The 22,632-nt window shown below is 36.8% G+C and overlaps 3 protein-coding genes across 3 annotated transcripts; 1 reads left to right on the forward strand and 2 right to left on the reverse strand.

The window, feature by feature from the left end:
• Positions 1-10,839: 10,839 nt before the first annotated feature.
• On the reverse strand, positions 10,840-13,647 carry LOC122296936. The gene is made up of 6 exons (XM_043106731.1): positions 12,454-13,647; positions 12,191-12,355; positions 11,846-12,046; positions 11,511-11,747; positions 11,102-11,469; positions 10,840-10,984 (listed from the first exon to the last, which is right to left on the reverse strand). Exons 1-6 carry the CDS (start codon positions 13,645-13,647, stop codon positions 10,840-10,842), a joined length of 2,310 nt encoding a protein of 769 aa, XP_042962665.1.
• Positions 13,648-13,756: 109 nt separating this feature from the next.
• On the reverse strand, positions 13,757-14,362 carry LOC122296937. Its single transcript, XM_043106732.1, has one exon. The coding sequence runs from the start codon at positions 14,360-14,362 to the stop codon at positions 13,757-13,759; it is 606 nt and encodes a 201-aa protein (XP_042962666.1).
• A 3,013-nt stretch (positions 14,363-17,375) lies between these two features.
• Positions 17,376-19,009, forward strand: LOC122296938. The gene is made up of 2 exons (XM_043106733.1): positions 17,376-18,402; positions 18,507-19,009. Exons 1-2 carry the CDS (start codon positions 17,376-17,378, stop codon positions 19,007-19,009), a joined length of 1,530 nt encoding a protein of 509 aa, XP_042962667.1.
• The last annotated feature ends 3,623 nt before the right edge of the window (positions 19,010-22,632 follow it).

Here is a 22,632-nt window from a genome sequence, read left to right on the forward strand (position 1 = left end):
ATCCATTATTGATAAACTTCCTCAATCACGGAAAAACTATAAAAGAAGTTTGAAACATAGAAGGGAAGAAATGTCTCTAGAAGAGTTAGGCCAACATCTTTGTATATAAGAAGAAAGAGAAAAACTTTCCACCGGTGCTTCCTATAAACTTCATTTATCGAAGACCAATAAAATAGTGACACGTCACTCCTCTATCTCCCATCCTTATCGCCGCGCTGCAGGGAATCAAAAAACAAAAAATAATTTCTGTCGGTTTGAGACCCGCTCCCCAACCCCCCCCTCTCTACCGAAGCTCTACAATTTTTCTTTGTTTCTGCTTCAAACTTTAGGCTATCCAAAGCTACGGATATATAGAAGGTTCGACCCTCTACCTCACCTTTTCTCCATATTAGAATATTCACTATGGATTTATACCTCTTTTCCTACCATATGAAAAAGAGCATTTTGTATGCTTTATCTGTCCCAAATTCCTATTCCTAAACTCCATAGCTAGCTAGTACCATATATATCTCACCAACTTGCAGAGCTGAGAGCATCATCTTTTTTTCAAAATCTGGAAAGCTCGATCGGTTTTGATGCAAAGACTGGTCAAAGATTGATTGTTACACATATGCAGTATGGTTACTGCAATCATTGATCAGGAGTGCAATGCATATGAAAGATTAGCATGAATCGATTCACTTATCTTAATTAATAATAAACTCCAACATAATAAAATTGAAAGATGTCCTTACGTCCGTACCCTTTAGATGCAAAGGTTGAATGATATGATTTCTTGGGTCCCTCTTTGCAGCTGGGGTTTGCATTCATGGAATCTAGAAAACACCTACCTTTTTTTCCCATACCGAAGTACCAGGCTTTACTTTTAAACTAGTTTCAGTAGTCTTATTCAAACTTCAAAGCAGCGTATGTATGCTGTATGCAGAGAGGATTCATGAATATGTGCCAACAGTGGGAAATCAGTTTCTCAAGAGAAAATGAGGGCAGAGAGGAGGAAGGAGAGAGAAAGGTGAGAGATTTCAGACTGAGAGAGAATGAGAGCAGAGAGAGGGACGGGGAGAGAGAGAGAGAGAAGTTAGGGATTTTTTTTCCCGAGAAATGAAGCAGAAGGTGGGGTGTGTTCAGCTCAGATGTTGCGTGTTTCACTGTGGGTTTTAATGAAACCCTTACATGGCGAGTCCCTATTGGTCTCCGATAATTGGAGGGTGTAGGAGACACCTGTTAGAATCGTTCCTCAAGAAGAAATAAGGCTTATATACAATAATGAAGAGCATGACTATTTGACTTCCAACATGCACATGGTAGAGGAAAGAAAGACCCACCAACCCAAACAACCCAGTGAATTCGGATATGAAAACCGGAAGAGAAAGAATAATTTTGGAAGAAAACGAAGTCACTTCCAAAATGAAAATTAGAAGAATCTAGGAGTAAGTTGCTTATATTGTGGCAAACAATGTCATTACAAAAGGGAATGTCATTTTCTTAAAAAGAAACAACATGACTCTGGTTCTAAAGATAATTTTGAGGCTATGATCTCTGAGACCGATACTCTTGAAGGAGATAACTCCTGGTGGATTGATTCAGGAGCAACAAGGCATGTCTATAAAGACAAAATTTTGTTCAAGAGGTATGAGCCAATAGAAGATATACATGTTCTATACATTGGGAACTCATCCACTGCCGTAGTTAAAGGCAAAGGGACAATAAAAATGGAGTTTACCTCCGGAAAAGTTCTTACTCTCAATGACATGTATTATGTATCAGAAATTAGAAAGAATCTTATATCTGGTAGTCGTCTGAATAAGTTTGGGTTTAAATTGGTTTTTAAGTTAGATAAATTTGTACGACCAAAAAGGGTAATTTCGTGTGGAAGAGATATTTAAGTGAAGGGATATTCAAACTTGTTATTAATAATTAAGGTTTTGCTTAATTTACAACATTATTGTTTAGAACACATGAATGCTAAAAATCTAGTTGATATGGATAATTTAGATTTTATTTATGAATATGCATGCAAACAAATAAAAAATGTGTGACTTCTATGTGATTTTTCTATATATTGTTATGTTCAAAGAACCAAGCTATTTGGATAGTTGTACAAAGCATTTTATGATATTTGAGAAATATCATAGATTATGGTATTGAGTACAGTGGATTTCCTTCAGTTATAGAATGAGGTTTCCTTCGGTTATAGAAGGAATATAAATGCCACTTAGGAACTAAGCATGATGATCACAAATCAAACAGTGGGTGGATATTTACCCTAGGTGGAGGAGTAATCTCCTGAGATCAAAGAAGCAAGCATGCATAACTCAATGACTGAGTTTATAGCATTGGCTTCTTATAGCAAAGAGGCAAAGTGGCTAAGAAAATATTGATAGAGATATTGGATTTGGCCAAAATCAATACCACCAATATCTTTGCATTGTGACAATTAGGTTGTATTGTCACAGGCCTAAGCCATATTTATAATGGCAGTGGCAAGTCTACACATATGTTAAGGAAATTACTCACATATGGAGTAATTACAATTGATTTTACTAGATAATGCTAGAACTAGCATATCCATTAACTAAAGAACTTGCAAAAGAATTGATGTGGGACATTAAAGGGATGTGTTTAAAACCAAAACAATAAAATCACTAATAATGGAAACTCAACTCAACTCTTGAATATATCATGACTTGAGTTCAATGAATAAAGTACATTATATGCTCGTGGTTTGCAAGCACCATGCTATTAAATTAGTTTTTCAAACTAATTTACCATCCCAAGGTTTAAGTGCTTGGTACTGTAATGAAAAGGAGTGGCTGAGCAATAAGCTCTTAATAGACTTATAACATGGTTATGTTAAAGTGTTTTATTACGGGACACTTTTGATAAGTCTACCTATATGAGTGTCGGGGGTGGTGCCGCCTCCTATGCGAATTAGGCTTTGTCACTAGAGCACTCATGAAACCAGGATATAGACACAAGGCCAATCCACGTGTCGACTTATATGAACTACCCAAAGAGAATAAAATTTATATGTGAGATATTTCCAGCTAATCGTATAGAATTGCTGGTTCAAAGCATGTCTACTATGCCATTTTGGTTAGCTTTGATGTATTTTCACTATGTGAAGGTTCAAGTCCAAAAGAGACATTCATTTATGTATAAGTTTTCCTATTCTAACTAGGATGTATTTTGAAAAATGGTGGGGGATTGTTAGAAATATTTTCAAAATAATATATATTATATTTATCATTAATAATATTTTGGGATTTATTTTTGGAAGTTATGAATTATTTTGGAAAGAGAGAATTAAAGGAAAGTTTATAAGCTATTGCTTATGGTTAACGGCATCTCTCTCATACAAATTTTGGTCCAATGCTTTTCATACTGCAACTTATCTCATCAATTTTCTCCCCTCACCTTCCCTTCACAACAAATCATCACATCTCCTTCTCTTTAACAAAGACCCAGATTACTCATTTCTCAAAATTTTTGGGTCCGAATGCTAGCCCAATCTTTGGCCCTATAACAATCACAAAATCCATTTTCCCTCCCTCTCTTGTCTCTTTCTTGGATATAGTCTGATACACAAAGAATACAAGTGCTTACATGTTCCCACAAATTGGCTATATATATCTCGAGATGTCATTTTTAATGAGAATTCTTTTCCCTATTCTTCTCACTCACATTCGGGCTCTAGTCCATCTCAACAAACCCATACCATTTTGCCTATTTTCGTTCCTCCTGCCATGGGCCCAAATCCAACACATATTCTAAGCCCACTGTCTCTTCATTCCAGCCCCACTCTAGTCGGCCCCTCATCACCTTCTTCTTCTCAAACAGACTCGTCCGCTACCTCAACCTCGACGCACGCTAACCCTAACCCTCAAACAACTTCATCCTCTCACCCAGATTCATCTCCTCCACCAGATTTATCCTCTCAACTAGTTTCATCTACTCAAAACCCTCCCATACCACCACCTCCCCCTTCTCCTCCACCTCCTCATCCACGCTCACCAATCATTACACGATCTAAAACCAATAACTCTCGTCCGAAATCCTTCATCCATGGCCAAATCCCTTACCCAAAATCTCATCACTACCTTACTCTCACCATTGATGTCCCTAAAGAACCATCGTCATAAAGCATTGCCTCATGATTTTCTAAGTGGCGTGACGCCATGAGTAGGGAGTTTCAAGCTCTTCTTTAGAGCAACACTTGGTCCCTTGTTCCCCCTCCCCTTTCCTCTAATGTTATTGGTTGTAGGTGGGTGTTTTGAACCAAGTACAATGATGACGGCTCCATCGAAAGAAGTAAGGCAAGACTCGTCGCTAAGGGTTTCCACTAGTAAGAAGGCGTCGACTATGCCGAGACATTTAGCCCGGTTGTCAAACGAGATCCTAAATCATTAATAAATTTAACTAAAATAGTTCAATTTGTCTTCATTTCTTTTTTCTTTTTTCTTTCTTTTTTTTTTTAACAAAAAACTGATTGGCAACTTCTTCGTGGCAATAATATCATGTAAGAGCTAGGGGTGAGATTTGGCCGATCCGGACCGGCTATTTTGGGACCAGACCTAATCGGACTGAAATTAATGGACCGAACTCATTTGGTCCATTGAAATTTGGACCGGACCGGACTGGACCGAATGTAAAATAATAAAAAATATAATTGTTTATATATTTATATATTATTTATATATAAATTAATTATATAATTATTAACTAATACTAATATTTATAATTATATACTAATATTAATATTTATACTATTAATAATAGTCTAATAGTTTGATATAGACTATTGTAATATTGTTATACTAAATCACTATGAGTAATACTAATATATAGCTATATTAATAATCTACTATTAATATTTAATACTATTATATAGTTATACTAATCACTATAATTAATACTAATATATAACTATACAATATACTTATACAGTTATCTTAATATATATATTAATATATTTATCATAGTATACTATATGTGTATATATATATATATATTAAATTATTTAATAGTTATAAACTTATAGTAAATAAGTTAATAAACTATTACCATATACTAATAGACTAATAATATTATAATTTGTTACTATATTACTATACTAATAGACTATTACTATATTATCAGTTATAATTATTACTATACTATAACTTATATAGTTATACTAATCACTATAATTAATACTTATATAGTGATATTAAATTACTGATTCACCATAACTAATATTACTAATATATAGCTATATTAATAGTCTAATACTGTTATAGTTTATATAGTTGTACTAATCATAATAAGTTAATAACTAAATCACTATAAGTATAACTATATATTTAGTATGAATGTATTATTATATTCTTTAATGTATAACTATAATATATAGTACTAATATATATTAATATATTAACATATTATAAGAGTTATAGTATAAATTATAATATAGAATTTATAATATACTAAATCACTATAACAGTATAACTAATACTAATATATAGCTATGCTAATATTCTACTATTAATACTATTATATAGTTATACTAAGCACTATAATTAATACTAATATATAGGTATACAATATACTTATACAGTTTTACTAATGCTATTAGTCTATTATATAGTCTAATGATGGGAACCAAGATGGAGGTAGCCTTCAAGATCCTTTGCAAGTCCCAGATGGGCTAATTACAAGATCAAGAGCCAAGAAGATCAATGAAGTAATGCAAGGATTGGTGCAAACCACTTGGGATGAAGTTAGGAAGAGCCAAACACTCAAGATGGGCTTGAAGGAAGGATAACCAGTTTTGATCTACTTGATACAAGCTGTGGAAAACATGACTTAGAGATAGGGCCTATTTTTGTTAAGGCTTTCAATTTATTATTAGTTTAGAATAAATGGGCTTAAGGATGCTTAACCCACATACGTCATATTTCTAATGAGTTAGGGTTTTTGGGTAGGCCTTGTATATTGGCCAAGGGCATATTTGAAAAGTTATTATTTTATGTGAACTAGGGTTTTACAAGTACTATAGCTCGGCACTGTTCACGCTACAGTACCTGCAGTACTATTCACTTAGGATTTTTGGGGATTATTATTTAAATCACTTGTAGCCTCATTTGAAAAGATTAGACAATATTAAATTTTCATTGTGAGTTGAGTTTACTCCTCTTATTCTTGATTGAACTTCTGAACTTATCAAAGGTAAATCACAACTTTTGTGGTGCTCTTCCTTGTAATATAGGTTTTTGAGACGGGTTCTTCAATGGGTCTAGATTTTAATATAATCTAGGCTCTTGAAACAAGATCTCAACGGGTCTAGATTCTCTATTCATAGACTTGAGTTTGGCTTTCTTGGATTTGTTTTTCCAATATTGTTGTTAGGTCTTAAAGCAAGTCGATTGAGGTTCACATCATTTGGTATCAGAGCCAGGTTTCCAATCAGGTCTGATTTTATCTTTTATTTATTTTATCGTTAATTCTAGGGCTTCATTGTTCTAGAGTTGCAAAAAAAAAAAAGTGCTTCATTTTTCCCTAGGACTGTCAAATTACTCTATCATTTGGGTTTCGAGTTCATCATCATAGGGTGGCTAAATCCCTTGTTTGAGGGCTGCCAAAATTTGCACCATCTAGTGTTTGAAATTTCTAGGGTTTCATTGATTCCCTTCTATTTCCTTGTCAATTTTTATGTGTTTGAATTCAATTGTTTGATTATCACAATTGAATATTTTTGTTTGTGGTTGAATTGTTGATAAAAGAAGAGAAAAGAAAATAATAGAAAAAAAAAAAAGAAAAAAAAAATCGAAAAAAAATTCAAATTTTTATTTTATTAATTGAGCCTTATCTTTAAAGGGGCTGAATACATCTTTCTAGTTGGTATCTTCTTTCGTAATTACTCTTTCCATCATATAAATTCCTTGAGTCTCATGTCATTTTATTCCTTCTGTGTTTTCTCTTATACTTTGTTTCTTGGACCTAATTACTAGTTTGAACAAAACAATGTTGTATTGTCTTGATTGAGTTCAATTAGTTCTTAAAGAACTTGAGTGGGAATACTCTTGAGGTAAAAGACAAGAGAGTGAGAGAGATCATTATCAAAAAAAAAAAGTCAATTAAGAGTGAAACATGAGTGGAATGCCATTATTCGAGTGTAAACACGTAAGGGAGCGTGTGATGTCTTTTCCACTAACACTTTTTTTGTGCAGCACATACGATATCTCATAAAAGTGACACATCACCAAAGGGGATGACAGATAACTCCTTTGTGTTGCAGGCCATGCAACAACAGTTTGAGCGGTTAAATATGATATTAGGGGAAGTGAGGGATAGGATGGATCAACAAAATGAAGTAATTAGAAATTTGTATGGTGGGAGAGATAGGAGGAGATGTGAACCTAGAAGAGAACATGAGTATGAAGATGAAGGAGATGGTGAAGATGAAGGAGATGGTGAGGATGAGGAAGACCTAATGTATGAAGTTGGGATGGGTAGGCATAGAGAAGTTAGGCTTGAAAGAGGATTTAGGGGAAACCCACAAGGTCGTGATGGAGTAGATAGGGACATTGAGAGCATCAAAATGAAAATATCATATTTTCAAGGTAGAACGGACCCTGAAGTTTATTTAGAGTGGGAGAAGAGATAGAGTTGATCTTTGATTGTCATAAATATTCAGAGGAGAAGAAAGTGAAGTTGGCAGTAATTGAGTTCACTGATTATGCTATTATTTTGTGGGATCAATTAGTGACCAATAGGAGGAGGAATTATAAGAGGCTTGTCGAGACATGGGGAGAGTTGAAAGCTCTCATGAGGCGGAGATGTGTACCTAGCCACTACTATAGGGACCTCTACCAGAAATTACAAAATCTTACACAGGGGTTTAGGAGTGTGGAGGACTACCATAAGGAGATGGCGGTGGCTATGATACAGGCGAATGTAGAGGAGGATAGGGAGGCCACTATGGCTAGATTTTTGTGTGGTTTGAATAGGGAGATAGTCAATGTGGTTGAGTTGCAACACTATGTAGAAATAGAAGACATGGTGAACATGGCTATGAAGGTGGAGAGGCCATTAAAGAGGAAATAGACATCAAGGTACACTTCGGTTTCTAGCACTCATTGGAAACCAAAGTAGGAGAAAGATGATCGAGCTGTAACAAAGGCAAAGACCGAACCACCTAAGGGAAAAGATGAAGGAACTAGCAACAAACCCAAGGTAGCATCCCAACCTTCTAGAAATAGAGATATTAAATGCTTTAAGTGTTTGAGTTCAAGACACATTGCTTCTCAATGTCCAAACAAACATGTGATGATTATGCGTGACAATGAAGAGGTGATGATTGCAAGTGAGGATGATAGTGATGAAATGCCCGAGTTAGAGGATGCTAGTGATGATGATGGAGTAGAATACCCCGTAACAGGTGAGTCCCTTGTTGCTAGGCATGCTCTCAACACACAAATTAAGATGGATAATGTAGAGCAGTAGAGAGAGAACATTTTCCATACTAGATGCCACATCAATAGCAAGGTATGTAGTATAATCATTGATGGGGGAAGTTGTACTAATGTTGCTAGCACTACATTAGTTGAGAAATTGAATTTACTTACCGTGAAACACCCTAGACCATACAAGTTGCAGTGGTTGAATGATTGTGGAGAGGTTAGGGTGGATAGACAAGTGTTAGTTACTTTTTCTATTGAGAAGTATCGGGATGAAGTGCTTTGTGATGTTGTGCCTATGCACACTGGCCATATCTTGTTGGGGAGGCCGTGACAGTATGATAGGAGAGTGATACATGATGGATTCAAAAACATGTACAACTTTGTAAATGAGGGCAAAACAATCAAGCTTGTTCCTTTAACTCCAAGACAAGTCTATGAGGACCAATTGAAACTGAAAAGTGAGGTTGCTCAAAAAAGAAAGAGTGAAAATGAGAGTGATAAAAAAAAAAAGAGTGAAAATGAGATTGAGCAAAAAAAAAAAGAGTGAAAAAGAGATTGAGTAAAAAAGAAAGAGTGAGAGTGAAAATGAGCAAAAAAGAAAGAGTGAAAAAGAAAGAGAGTCTACAGAGAGAAAAGGAAAGACAAAAGTGAGTTTCTATGCAAGAGAGAGTAAGGTTAAGAGGGCTTTCTTAGCAGATCACCCTATGATTTTTCTTGTTTATAAAGAATCTTATCTTAATTTTGATGAAACTAACCAGTCTCTTCCTAGTTTGGCTTTTTTTGTTGTTGTAGGAATTTGATGATGTATTCCCAGAGGAAATGCCTAATGAGTTGCCACCCATTAGAGGCATTGAGCATCATATTGATTTTGTGCCGGGGGCTGCTATTCTAAATCGACTAGCTTATAGGAGTAATCCTGAGGAGACAAAGGAGCTTAAGAGGCAAGTTGAGGATTTGATGATCAAGGGGTACGTGAGGGAGAGCATGAGCCCATGTGCAGTGTCAGTGCTACTAGTGCCCAAGAAGGATAGGACGTGGATGATGTGTGTTGATTGCAGGGCGGTTAACAATATTACGGTAAAGTATCGTCATCCCATTCCTAAATTAGATGATATGCTCAATGAATTACATGGCTCATATATTTTCAGTAAAATTGATCTTAAAAGTGGGTACTCTCAAATTAGAATGAAAGAGGGTGATGAATGGAAAACTACTTTTAAGACTAAGTATGGGCTTTATGAATGGTTGGTTATACCTTTGGACTTACAAATGCGCCGCCCAGTACTTTCATGAGATTAATGAACCATGTCCTATGTGCGTTCATAGGCAAGTTTGTGGTTGTGTACTTTGATGACATCCTAGTGTACAACAAGGACTTAAATAAACATATTGAGCATTTGAGATATGTGTTTGATGTGTTGAGATGTGAAAAGTTGTATACTAATTTCAAGAAATGTACCTTTTGCATGGAGAAAGTTGTTTTTCTTGATTATGTTGTTAGTACAAAGGGTATTGAAGTGGATGAAGAGAAAGTCAAGGCCATCAAGGAGTGGCCAACGCTAAAGAGCATCACTGAGGTAAGAAGCTTTCATGGTTTAGCTAGCTTTTATTGGCATTTTGTTAAAGATTTTAGCACCATTGCTGCACCACTCACTGAAGTCATTAAAAAGAATGTTGGGTTTCATTGGGGGGCTAATCAAGAGAATGCTTTTGCCACTATTAAAGAAAGGTTGTGCTCTGCACCCGTGTTAGCATTACCTGATTTTAACAAAACTTTTGAGATTGAATGTGATGCCTCAGGAATAGGGATTGGATCCGTTTTGATGTAGGATAGGCGGCCCATTGCTTTCTTCAGTGAGAAGCTAAGTGGGGCATCCCTGAAGTACCCTACTTATGACAAAGAGCTTTATGCTCTTGTTCGTGCATTAGAGAATTGATAGCATTACCTGTGGCCTAGGGAATTTGTGATCCACACCGATCATGAATTATTGAAGCATCTTAAGGGTCAAGGTAAGTTGAATAAGAGGCATGCTAGATAGATGGAATATATTGAGACCTTTCCATTTGTCATCCGTTACAAGCAAGGTAAAGAGAACATTATTGCTGATGCTTTATCCTTTTTTTTTTTTTTTAGAAGAGTCGGTAGCCACACACATAGCAGCCCCATCCCAAGTTTATTAATAAACCCTCACTTGTGGCGGAGGAAAACCGTGGTAAAATCGTACACTTGGGGGTTTACAAGAAAAGAACGCTATACCTACCCCAAAAACCAAGCGTAAATAGAAAGACAAATCAAACAAATAAAACCAACCAGCAACTAACAAGCCTAAAACAAACCACAAAAAAAACCTGAATAAAACACTTGACGCTCTTATTCAGTCCAAAAAAACACCTATTCCGCTTATAGACGAATAGCCAGAAGACCAATTTTATCAACTTTTAGAATCCCTTTGAGCAAAAGCGACACTTCATTGTAAGTGTTCCACGTACCATTATTCTGACTTGAGGCCCAGCGTGCCAAGAAATCTGCTCCTGCATTGCCTTCCCTATAAATATGTCAAACCTTAACTTCCAAGTTGGCAAGAAGAGTTTGTATCTTTTCCCAATAATCTTCAAGATACCATATACCACATCGCCCTTTTTCTAGCCAATGAACCACTAACAAAGAGTCTAGTTCAATCTCCACTCTTTGAATTGCCAAGTCTTTACAATATTGAAGACCATAAAAAAGTGCAGTGAGCTCAGCTTCATTATTGGACTCATTCCCCAGTTCTTTAGCAAAGGCCCAAATAAGACTTCCCTCACCATTTCTAATTAAACCACTTGCACCTATATGACCCGGATTTTCCAAAGAACTCCCATCTACATTTAATTTAAACCAGCTTGGGAAGGGTTTCATCCATTTCACAATACAAGGTCTTTGCCTCTTAACAGGTTTAAACGGAATAGAGAAAAACTTTAGAACTTTTTCATCTCCATCCTTCATCTTTTTTGTAGCACGCAATCGGAGACCCACCCAGGTAATGGTAGCCTTGATCGAACCCCACAAAGATCCCATAGAGCTCCTTTTACCTTCCAACGTGCTTTACATCTCCAAACCCAAAGAGACCAAGTCACAATAATAGGAACAAGAGCAAGTAAAGTACGTTTTTGAGTCGAATGAGCAATTCGCCGGAACCATAATTCCATAGTTGCTTTCCATGATCTACTGGGGTCATAGGGCATCCCCAGCTGTAGAGATACACATCTCCAGATATCTACTGCTACCAACCCGTTTGCAAGGACATGATCGTGGTCTTCCGCACACGCCTGAGTGCAACATTCACACTTTGAAGCCAAAGGAATGCCCAGAGAACTAATTCGACTATCAACCATAAGACTAAAGTTAAAGCCTTCCAAGTGGTAACCGAATACTTCTTAGGAAGCGTAGAATGCCAAATCCAAGAAGCCCACTCAGATTTGGGAGCCCGAACATTGACACAATCCCAAGTCGACTTCGAAGAAAATTCCCCATTCAGATTTGGCTTCCAAATCAACAGGTCGTTTCCATATTTTTGTTCCCCTAGACAATTTAGAACTTCTTCCATTTTGGATTCCCCCACCAAGCCCTGCAACATGTCCACATCCCACCCATTCTAAAGCCTGCATTCCTTAACTTTAAGAAGGGGACGATTAGATATCTCACAAGAGTTTAAGAGGACACCTGATTTCAGCCAAGGATCTCGCCAAAAAGAGACATTTCCATCCCGCACCCGCCACCATGAGTGGGCTAAAATCTTCAGAACCATACCCACAACATGTTTCCAAAATAAAGTGCCTTTCTGATGATCCACCAAAGTCACATGTTTATCTTTCAGGTACTTAGTCTTGAAGAAATTAGCCCATAAAGAATCTCCAGTCAGTAGATTCCAAGCAATCTTCATAAATAAAGAATCTTGAACTTCCACTATTTTCCAGACACCCAAACCCCCTTCTTGAATTGGAGAGCAAATTTTATGCCAAGCAACCCACTTACGCTTTTGTTTTCCGTTAGAGAAACCACAAAAAAAAAATTACTCATGATCCGGTTTACAACCACCATAACAGCCTTGGGAGCATGCAAACCAGAGAGTAAATGAATAGGAATACTAGCAACAACATGCCTCAATAAAAGCAATTGAGCACCAGAAGATAGAAACCGGTTCTGCCAACCTTCCAACTTCCGACGAATGCAATTCAATAAATCATCAAAATGGGACACTTTGAGCCTACCTACCAAAAGAGGCACACCCAAATATTTAACCGGAAAGAAACCCTCAGAAAAAGATGTCAACATCAAAGAGCTCCTCTTCCGAGTAGCAGTGGCATGTTTAGAAAAGAAAATAGATGATTTTTCTTTACTAACCACCTGCCCAAACCAATCTTCATATAAAGCGAAAGTATCTTTGATAGTTTGGAGAGAAGATCTTCTTTCATTTGCAAAGAGTAGAATATTACCAGCATATAATAAATGAGAAACAAGAGGGGTACCTCGGGGATGTGAGAAAGGAGCAATGGTGCCAAGAGCAAAATTATGCTTTAACAATCTTGAGAGCACCTCTTCAACGAGAATAAATAGATAAGGTAAAAGAGGATCACCCTGACGCAAGCCACGACCACTAAAGAAAAAACCTTTTGCAGTACCATTCATAACCACTAAGAACCAAGGAGTCGAAATATAGTTCCTGATCAAATTACAGAAACGCAAAGAGAACCCAAAGGTAGCCATAACATGAATTAAGAAATCCCAGTCTATGCTATTATAAGCCTTGGCCATGTCAATTTTAACGACGACGTTACCCCCCCTAACCTTCTTATTAATCAAATGTATCATTTCTTGAGCCAAAGAAATATTTTCAAAGATACTTCTCCCAGGAAGAAAGGCACCTTGTTCTGGAGAGATAATTCTGTTTAATATGGGAGCCAAACGTCGAACCAAAATTTTAGAGAAGACCTTGTACACAACTGAGCAAGGGCTTATAGGGCGAAATTTATCAAAACCGTTAGGCTTCTGCATTTTTGGAATGAGAACAATGAAAGAAGCTGAATAAAATCTAGGCATAGGGATTTCAAGGAAAAACTCCCGAACCGCTGCCACCACATCAGTTTCAACAATATCCCAGCACGATTTATAGAATCCAAACCCAAATCCATTTGGGCCCGAGCTACTATCAACAGGAATGGAGAACATTGCCTCTTTAACCTCTTGGATCGAAGGGAGCTATAGGAGGTTGGAATTTTCCTCCTCAAGAACGGAGTTTTGCACCAGAATCGACAAATTTGGTAAATCTCTAAGATGTCTAGCCGAAGAAAGAACTGAAATAATCCACAGCACCTAAATGAATAGCTTCTGGGGTGACCAAACAAGACCCATCTCGAAGTCTCATTTCATGTACTATAGTCTTGGTTAAAGAAGCAAAAGTTTTAAAGAAATACGTTGAAGCTTCTCCTTTTTCCATCCAACTAAGCTTCACTCGTTGTGACAACCGAGTTTCTTCTCTTTGCATCCAGATAGCCAGATCTTCCTTGGCCACCAATAAATCCCTCTCCATATCTTCAGAAAACCTATCCTGGAGACTGCTTTCTAATTGTTCAATTTGATTCTCCAAATCTTGAATATTCTTTTCTGATTCTCCAAAAATATGATGATTCCAATCTTTCAATGCCACTTTCAATCTTTTCAACTTAGAAGCCAGGCCAAAAAGCCCCATGTTACCAGTCGCGATCCAATTAGTCTTAACGACGTCCCTAAAGTTAGAATGGGACAACCACATTTGCTGGAACTTAAAGGAAGAAAGACCATAACGAGTGGCCGAGGCATTTAAAACAAAAGATAATAGGGCATGATCCGAAGTCGATCTTGCCATATACTTGCAACAGGCATCTGGCAATAAATCTACAGCCATGACATTCATCAAACATCGGTCGAGTTTTGACTAGCTTCTAGCTAAACCCCGCTGGCCATTACACCAAGATAAATTACTCCCAATAGATTTCATGTCAATGAGTCCACAACTATCAATAAACTCATTAAATTCATCCATGGCAATCCTCAACCTCGGTCTATCACCACGATGTTCCTCCTCCCCACGAATAACATTAAAATCACCTCACTACAAGAAAACTCACTTTTTCCATCGATTTTGTGAATGTCAGGAATAAATTCGTTGTTATTGATGATTTTTAGTGACAATTTTATCATTGTTGCAACATTTCGATGCAATTTATGGGAATGAGGTATTGTGAACTGTGCAAGAATTTTTTACAGCAAATTTGCAAACAATTGCAGCGGTTTTTTGGACACAAAATCTTTTCTTCTATTGTGTCGAAAAAAATACAATGTAAAAGCACTATTGTGGCAACCCAAAAAATTGCCACAATAAATGGAATTCCCGAAACGACATTCTTGGTATTTTTCCTTCTTCAGGAACTTTTCACATCGAGTTTTCAACCTTTTGCAACAAGTTATTCGACACAAAATATTTCCTTTTATTGCATCGACAATAAACCCAACGGAAAAGCACTATTGTGTTGAGAAAAAAAAAATCGTTGTAATAAATCGAATGTATATCGATCCCTTCGCCGATATTCTGGGTATTTTTCCTTCCAATTTCAAACAACCCCTTCTAGACTTAACCCTACCTCTGTTTTCGTTGCTTCCATTCCCCCACGAAAACCCATTACAGAACTTGCTTCTCCCCTCGGAAGGCCTTCCCTGCATAGTTTTGTCTCTATCTCACCTTTTCAATGGCGTTGATTTCATTTGGACTAAGGTTTACACAAACATCAAACTTGGTATTGATGTTTTTAATTGATATCTAACTTGTTTCTCAGTGAGTTCGTATAACAGTTTGAGGTTTCACAAGTGGACACTGAAGAGAGATTTGATGTTCCATAGTTTGCTTTGAAGAGGAGTTGATCCGATTTCGCACCATCAAGGTATTTCTTTCGCCCAACTAATCCTACCAGCAAAAACCATTTTTGATTTATATCCCTAATCAATGCTCGATTTTGTCATTCTGTATGTAGTCATAAATAATGGCGAAGTGTATTGTGAATTGTCTTCTGTTTTGGGTTTCTGTGATGTGGTTTGCTAATTGGACATGCAATTTTCTTATAGTTCTAGCAATTCCCCTAGCAGTTGTCTTAATCTCAATTGGAATTGGGGTACTCTCCCATTTCAATTTGAACTTGTATTAAAGCCAATTGGAATGTTTCATTCCTTTCAATTTAACAAATTTGTTTTGTGGCCTCAGCCCCTTGCTTAATTTATGTTATGATATTTCTTCCATCAATCCTCAATCTATCCATACTGCTGATATACATAAAACCCGAGACAGAGGATATTGTCATTGGCTTTTGTTCTGTACTATCTATTGAGTTTCTGTGATGTGGTTTATTAATTGGATATGCATTCTATTAAGTGTTTTAATGGAGTTCCCTCGCACTTGTATTAACCCCAAGTTGAAAAGGGTGCTCCCCCATAAGGTAAAAATAGAGACCATAGCCAATTTGTTTCTAGGATGTTTCATTCCTTTCAATTTAACAATATTTTTTCTCAAGCCTCATCCGCTTCTAATTTTTATCTTATGCTATTCCTTCCCCCCGCCCCAACCCACACTCAGTTTGTGCCAACAATTTATACTTTGTTCTTTGGAGATTGTTAATTATGAATGCCAACTTAAAGTTTGGGAGATCATTGTTCATTAAGAATGCCTTAAATATATGTGTGGCAGTTACCTTTCAAAAAACTTTTCAAAGGTTTGCTTGGTTTTGATCTTTGTGATAAAGACAATGAGGAGGCTAATTACCAGTGTGATGGGAAAAAACAATCTCATGGCCAAATTGTTTGTCCTGTGGTAGCTGAATCTAAGAGTGATGATAGTAGAAACATATTATGTAGCTATTGTAGTTTAAAAAATATATATCTATGCTGGTTGGTCGCTGCCCCTCAACTTTTTTCGCTTGAAAAGTATAAAGTTGAGGCACCATTACTAGGGTCTAGAGGAGTCAGATGTGTCTCTACAGGATTAGAGTTTTTTCCTTTCTAATTTTTTCCTTTCTAATTTTTTCCTTTACTTTTTGGAGTGCCCTTGGTCCATTTACCCCGGAAGCCTCAATAACATGATCCTACTACTACTAATAACTACTACAAATCTAACTACTACTACAGATCTAACTACTACTACATATCTGTTATTTTATTATTTTTTTATAAGTACTACAGATCTGTTATTTAAGCAAGGGAACCTTGAATGAGACTTCAAAATGATTGCAATTACCAATGGGTCAAAAGCAGCCTAAGCATGGTAGTTGGGTTTGGAAATTTGGTTACTAAACCTTAGAACATATGAGTCAATCTATGAAATTTATGTATATATGTGCAGGATTTAGGACTATTAATATCTATAGGTTCTGATTTGTTCACTAGTTAGTTCGATGTTAGTTTGTGTGATATTTCCTTGTTGATATATACAATGAGTGGCCTAGTTTCTTAGTTCATTAGCTTTAACCTTGAAAGGGAATCTAGATATTACACAATGATCCTTAATTGGCTTTTTGTATATCCGAGCCATTTTTTTCTTGACCTGAACCCCCTGATAATGAAGCCCCCATCTTTTTCTCGTATATCAAATATCTATTGTAGTGGGAGTGCTATTCTGAACATAAACTACCTGCACCATGTGGTACTCTACTGTAAACATCATTTTAACTTAATATTTCCCCTGAACAGGGGGGAACTATCACTGTATGTCCAAAACGTAAACATCAACTTTATCTAGATTGTATAAAGTTTAGATAAATTTCAAGAAACTTACAGTTATTGACAGTCCAAGCATGTGTTCCAAGATATATAATTTGTCTTCTATTTATTCAGTTCCTACAAAATAATATATCATGTCCATTCCTTTTTTGAAGATGGACAAAAGTTGGATGAATCTCCATGATAGGCTTAGATCAGCTGAATATGCAGAAGGTGTTGAGCAGTTCCTCACATTGGCAAGAAACCACGCAGCTGGAAGTGACCACATTCGGTGTCCGTGCCGTGTATGTGCTAATAACATTTGGTTACCTATAAGTGAGGTGGAAACTCACTTGTTCATTACTGGGATTAATCCTAACTACACAGACTGGATATTTCACGGGGAGGAGGAAGTATGGAATGTGACCGATGATGAGGATAATGTTGAGGCCATTAGTGATGAAGCAGAATACATTGATGACATAGATGAGATGTTAGATGACTTTAGGGCTGGGACGTTCGGTGAAGGAACCTCGGGCAACCCCATCCATGATGGCCCGACTCCTATACCTAACATCAATCAAAGCAACGCATTTGAGAAACTATTAAATGATGCCCGACAGCCACTCTTTGAGGGTTGTGCACAGTTTTCCCAACTCTTCTTCATTGTGAAGTTGCTACATATTAAAACAATTGGGGGCTGGTCAATAAAATCATTTGACATGTTACTTGAATTGTTGAGGTCTGCATTTCCTAATGCTGTCTTGCCACGCTCATACCAGGAGTCACGATCATTGCAGCGGGGTTTATGCTTTACATACACCAAAATTCATGCTTGCCGTAATGACTGCATTTTATTCTGGAGGGAACATTCCAACCTAAATGAGTGCCCTAAATGTGGGGTTTCACAGTGGATGTCAACCACACACAACAAACGCCCAATCCCTCAGAAGGTCCTACGTCATTTCCCCTTGAAGCCAAGGTTACAGCGGCTATTCATGTCACAGAAGATAGCTTCTGATATGAGATGGCATAAAGAGCAACGAATAGATGATGACATCAATATGAGGCATCCAGCTGATTCTGAGGTCTGGAAGGCATTTGATAAGGAGCATAGTTGGTTTGCTCAAGATTCTCAAAATGTTCGGCTGGGTTTAGCAAGTGATGGCTTCAACCCTTTTAACAATATGGCTAAACCTTGTAGTATATGGCCTGTAATCCTTGTTCCATATAACTTGCCTCCATGGTTATGCATGAAAGATGCCTTCTTTATGATGTCTCTCATTATTCCTGGTCCAAAATACCAGGAAATGAAATAGATGTCTACTTGCAACCTTTGGTAGATGAGTTGAATGATCTTTGGGAAAACGGGGTTGCTACATATGATGCCTCTACCAAGACTAATTTCTTACTTCACGCAGCTTTATTGTGGACAATCAACGACTTCCCAGCATATGGTAACCTTTCCGGGTGGTCAACCAAAGAGAAACTGGCGTGTCCGACATGCAATTCGGGCACAGATTCTATGTGGTTGACCTATGGCCAAAAGCATACATATATGGGGCATCGACGATTTTTACCACTTGATCACATATGGAGAACTAAAAAACGTGTGTTCAATGGTAAAAAAGATCATCGCTTACCATCACTTCCTCTAACGAGACCAGAGGTTATCAATCAATTAATTCATCTTCGAGATGTGCACTTTGGCAAGGGTGTGAAGAAGCGCAAACGTACTCCAGAGGAATTGAATTGGACAAAAAGGAGCATATTCTTCACTTTGCCATATTGGTCAACAATTAAGCTTTGACATAATTTGGACGTTATGCACATTGAGAAGAACATTTGCGACAACATATTGGGCAAGTTAATTAACATTCCCAGTAAAACAAAAGATAATATCAATTCACGTCGTGACCTGTCCAACCTTGGTATCAGAAATGAATTGCATTTGATCCATGATGGAGAGCGGTGTAGTATGCCACATGCATGTTTCACATTATATGGAGATGAAAGGAAAAGATTTTGTGAGTGGATGTCGAAAGTGAAATTTCCTAATGGCTTCGCTTCAAATATCACCAAATGCGTGTCTGCACATGATTGCAAAATCTCAGGGTTGAAATCGCATGATTGTCATGTTTTTATGCAAAGATTACTTCCTGTTGCAGTTGGTGGGTACTTAAGGAATGATATTAGCTTGGCGTTGATTGAGCTTAGCAATTTCTTCAAAGAGTTGTGCGCAAGAACACTTGATGTGAACCTATTGAAGCAACTTGAGAGTGATATCGTGGTCATTCTATGCAAGTTTGAGATGATCTTTCCCCCTTCATTCTTCGATGTTATGGTCCACCTAGCAGTTCATTTACCTCGTGAAGCCTTGCTTGCAGGCCCAGTGCAATATAGGTGGATATACCCTTTTGAGAGGTATCTTGGTAAATTCAAGCGGTATGTCAAGAATAAAGCACGTCCTGAAGGATCAATAGCTGAAGCATACATTCACGTAGAATGCTTGACATTTTGCTCGATGTATCTTCATGATATTGAGACAAAGTTCACTCGAGAAGATAGTAACATTGATCAATCAGAAGATGATAACAGAGATGGCTTCTCAATTTTTACCCAGAAAGTTCGACCCTTGGGTATGTCAACTAGGCTCCAATTAGATGATAAGTTTATCAAATCAGCAAGCTGGTACGTCCTCAACAACTGTACAGAAATTGCACCCTACCTTGAGTACGCATCCATCTTCTCCGCACTTTTGGGGTTTCATTTGGGTATTATTTACCTTACCTCACATCGTTGCATGGCTAATATCTATGTTGGAATGATATGCAGAGAACACTACAACATTTGTAAGCTAAACAACCCACATGCTCCCGATCGTACCCATGAGAAACATTTTCCTGGATGGTTGAAGCAACGTATACGTTGACCTTTAATGATGCCCATAATTTGCTCATCATATGCATAGTTCCTTCAATGTAGTTGAAACTAGTCATTATTTCCATTTGTCGTTTTGATAGGTTCAAGAACAACGAACAACCGAACCTAGTGACATCTCTGATGATTTATATGCATTAGTGTTGCCCAGATGACTAACACAAGAGGGGGGTAAAAAAAATAACAATTATAAATCAGATATATAATATAAAATATAAACAAAATATGAAATAGCAATAAATATAAAGAGTAAGGGTAAGAGAGAAGCAAACTCAGTATGTTAACGAGGTTCGGCCCCACTGCCTACGTCCTCGCCTCAACCTACCCCTTGAGGATTCTCGAATTCACTATTCAATCTCCTTCAGGTGGAGATAGAAACCTATTACACCTTTGAACAATACCGCTACAAAGGATCCGTGTAGAACACCCTCTACACTTGCAATCACCTTACACGTGGTGATTCAACTATTCCCCGTGTAGAATACTTTCTACACGCACAAGGATTATACACACCCTTTTTCTAATACAAGAGCTGGTAGTGGGTAGGTTATCAGAAAACACTCTTCAATGAGTGAAATAAGAACAATACAGCGCAAACTATATCTCTCAAAATGAACAAGGATTAAGGCTCAATGCTTAGAGAAGAGAGAATGAAAGCTTTGAATGAATGTTGTATGCTTTTGGTGTTGTAAATGTGAAGCTCTCAAATGATCTATTTATAGGCATATGAGACTTCATATTCAAATTTAAAAAGATTCACATGTCAAAGACAACATCATTCACTTTTTCAAAAAATTCAAATAAAAGGTTCTTCATTTTCAATTGTCAAAAACAACATCATTCATTTTTCAAAAACTTCAAACCTAATCTTTTACTTTTGGCATATGACAAAAGGAGCACACTTTCCTTTTTCAAAAAATTCAAACCTAATCTTTTACTTTTTGCATATGACAAAAGGAGCACACTTTACTTTTCAAATATTTCAAACAAAATCATCTACCTTTTGTATAAGTCTAAAAAAGCATCAATTACTTTTGAAAATATTCAAATAAAACATGCACATGTGAAAGATGACAATCAATCATCTTTAATATTTTCAAAGTTCAATCCTTTAATCAAGGTATGCACATGTGAAAGATGACAATCAATCATCTTTCAAAATTTTCAAATTTAATTTTCAAAATATTCATGCACATGTGGAAAATGTATTTTAATACTTTATGATAAAATATTAATTTTGAGCATTAATCCTAATTTCGAATTTTGAAGAGATTTACAACATTACTCTATAACTTTAATGTGAACTTGTTCCCTTCTTGCTCATGCTTGTTTCCTTGATGTGCTTGACTCCATTGTGTAGACAACTTGAGCTTGAGACTTCTTTATTCTTTGAATTCATTTGTTATCATCAAAATTCATGTGTAGATATATAATTACACAAAACTTGAAACCTTGGATTCAACAATCTCCCCCTTTTCGATGATGACAAATACTTGATAGAACCTGAAGTCTGTATTGATACTTAAGCTCCCCCTGAGAATGTGCGTTAGTTTTTCAAGCAAAAGTATAAATATAATTCCAAGCATATATAACAAGTTTAGCAAATTCAAACAATATTAATGTTCTAGTCTAACACTTCTCCCCCTTTTGGCATCATTAAAAAGGATCGACAGCAAGTAAATAGACTGAAGAAAACGGTGCGTTAATAGATAAGGTAGATAGTTGAAAAAAGAAGCCGTCCGTGACCCGACAAGTGCTGCAAAGCCTCGAGGCCTAACTCTATGAATTTAGTGCGGCTGAAGATTTAAACAATTGCCTGATGTTGTTGACAAACGGGATTGAAGGCTCTAAGTTTTTATAAAAAAATGATCATTTTCATCTATCAGATGCCAAAAAAAAAATACATCGCTTCTTGACCTGAGTTCTGTTTTTCCACAACGATAGAATGGCTAAGCAATTCTCTTCCACTAATGTTCCAGACTTGAATCAGGAACCCTTGACGCATCAATCATCAATCTTCTCTCCTGAGGACGTCAATACCATGATAGGAGCAGAGAACCGTTTTTCTAGTAAGGCTGATTCTGAGATTATTGCAGAATCAAGAATGCTCAGTAGTGAATATGCTGCATCTGTTACGATCATGTCTCGGAGGTTAATGGCGAGGGTGAGTGAGATTGATCATCTTAACATGCAAATATATGAGTTACGACAGAAACTTGCTAATAAGGATAGTGAGAATAAAAGGCTAAAACAAGAAAACCAAGAGTTGAAAAAATTTGCAGATTGGTATGCTCATGATCTGCAACCACGAATAGAGGAGCTGGAATGAGAAAGGGTTCAGATACAAGGTCAACATCGGCAGATAACAGCAGAGGTTTATCGTTTACTAGAAAAATAGGGACAATCTACTGTTAATCTCGCTGGCTTAGTAAGAAAACTTTTGACAATGTGTGTCCAGCATATCTTGTATTTCTTTTGACTAAATAAGATTAG

Source organism: Carya illinoinensis, chromosome 15, assembly GCF_018687715.1.
Source record: "Carya illinoinensis cultivar Pawnee chromosome 15, C.illinoinensisPawnee_v1, whole genome shotgun sequence".
Classification (NCBI taxonomy): domain Eukaryota; kingdom Viridiplantae; phylum Streptophyta; class Magnoliopsida; order Fagales; family Juglandaceae; genus Carya; species Carya illinoinensis.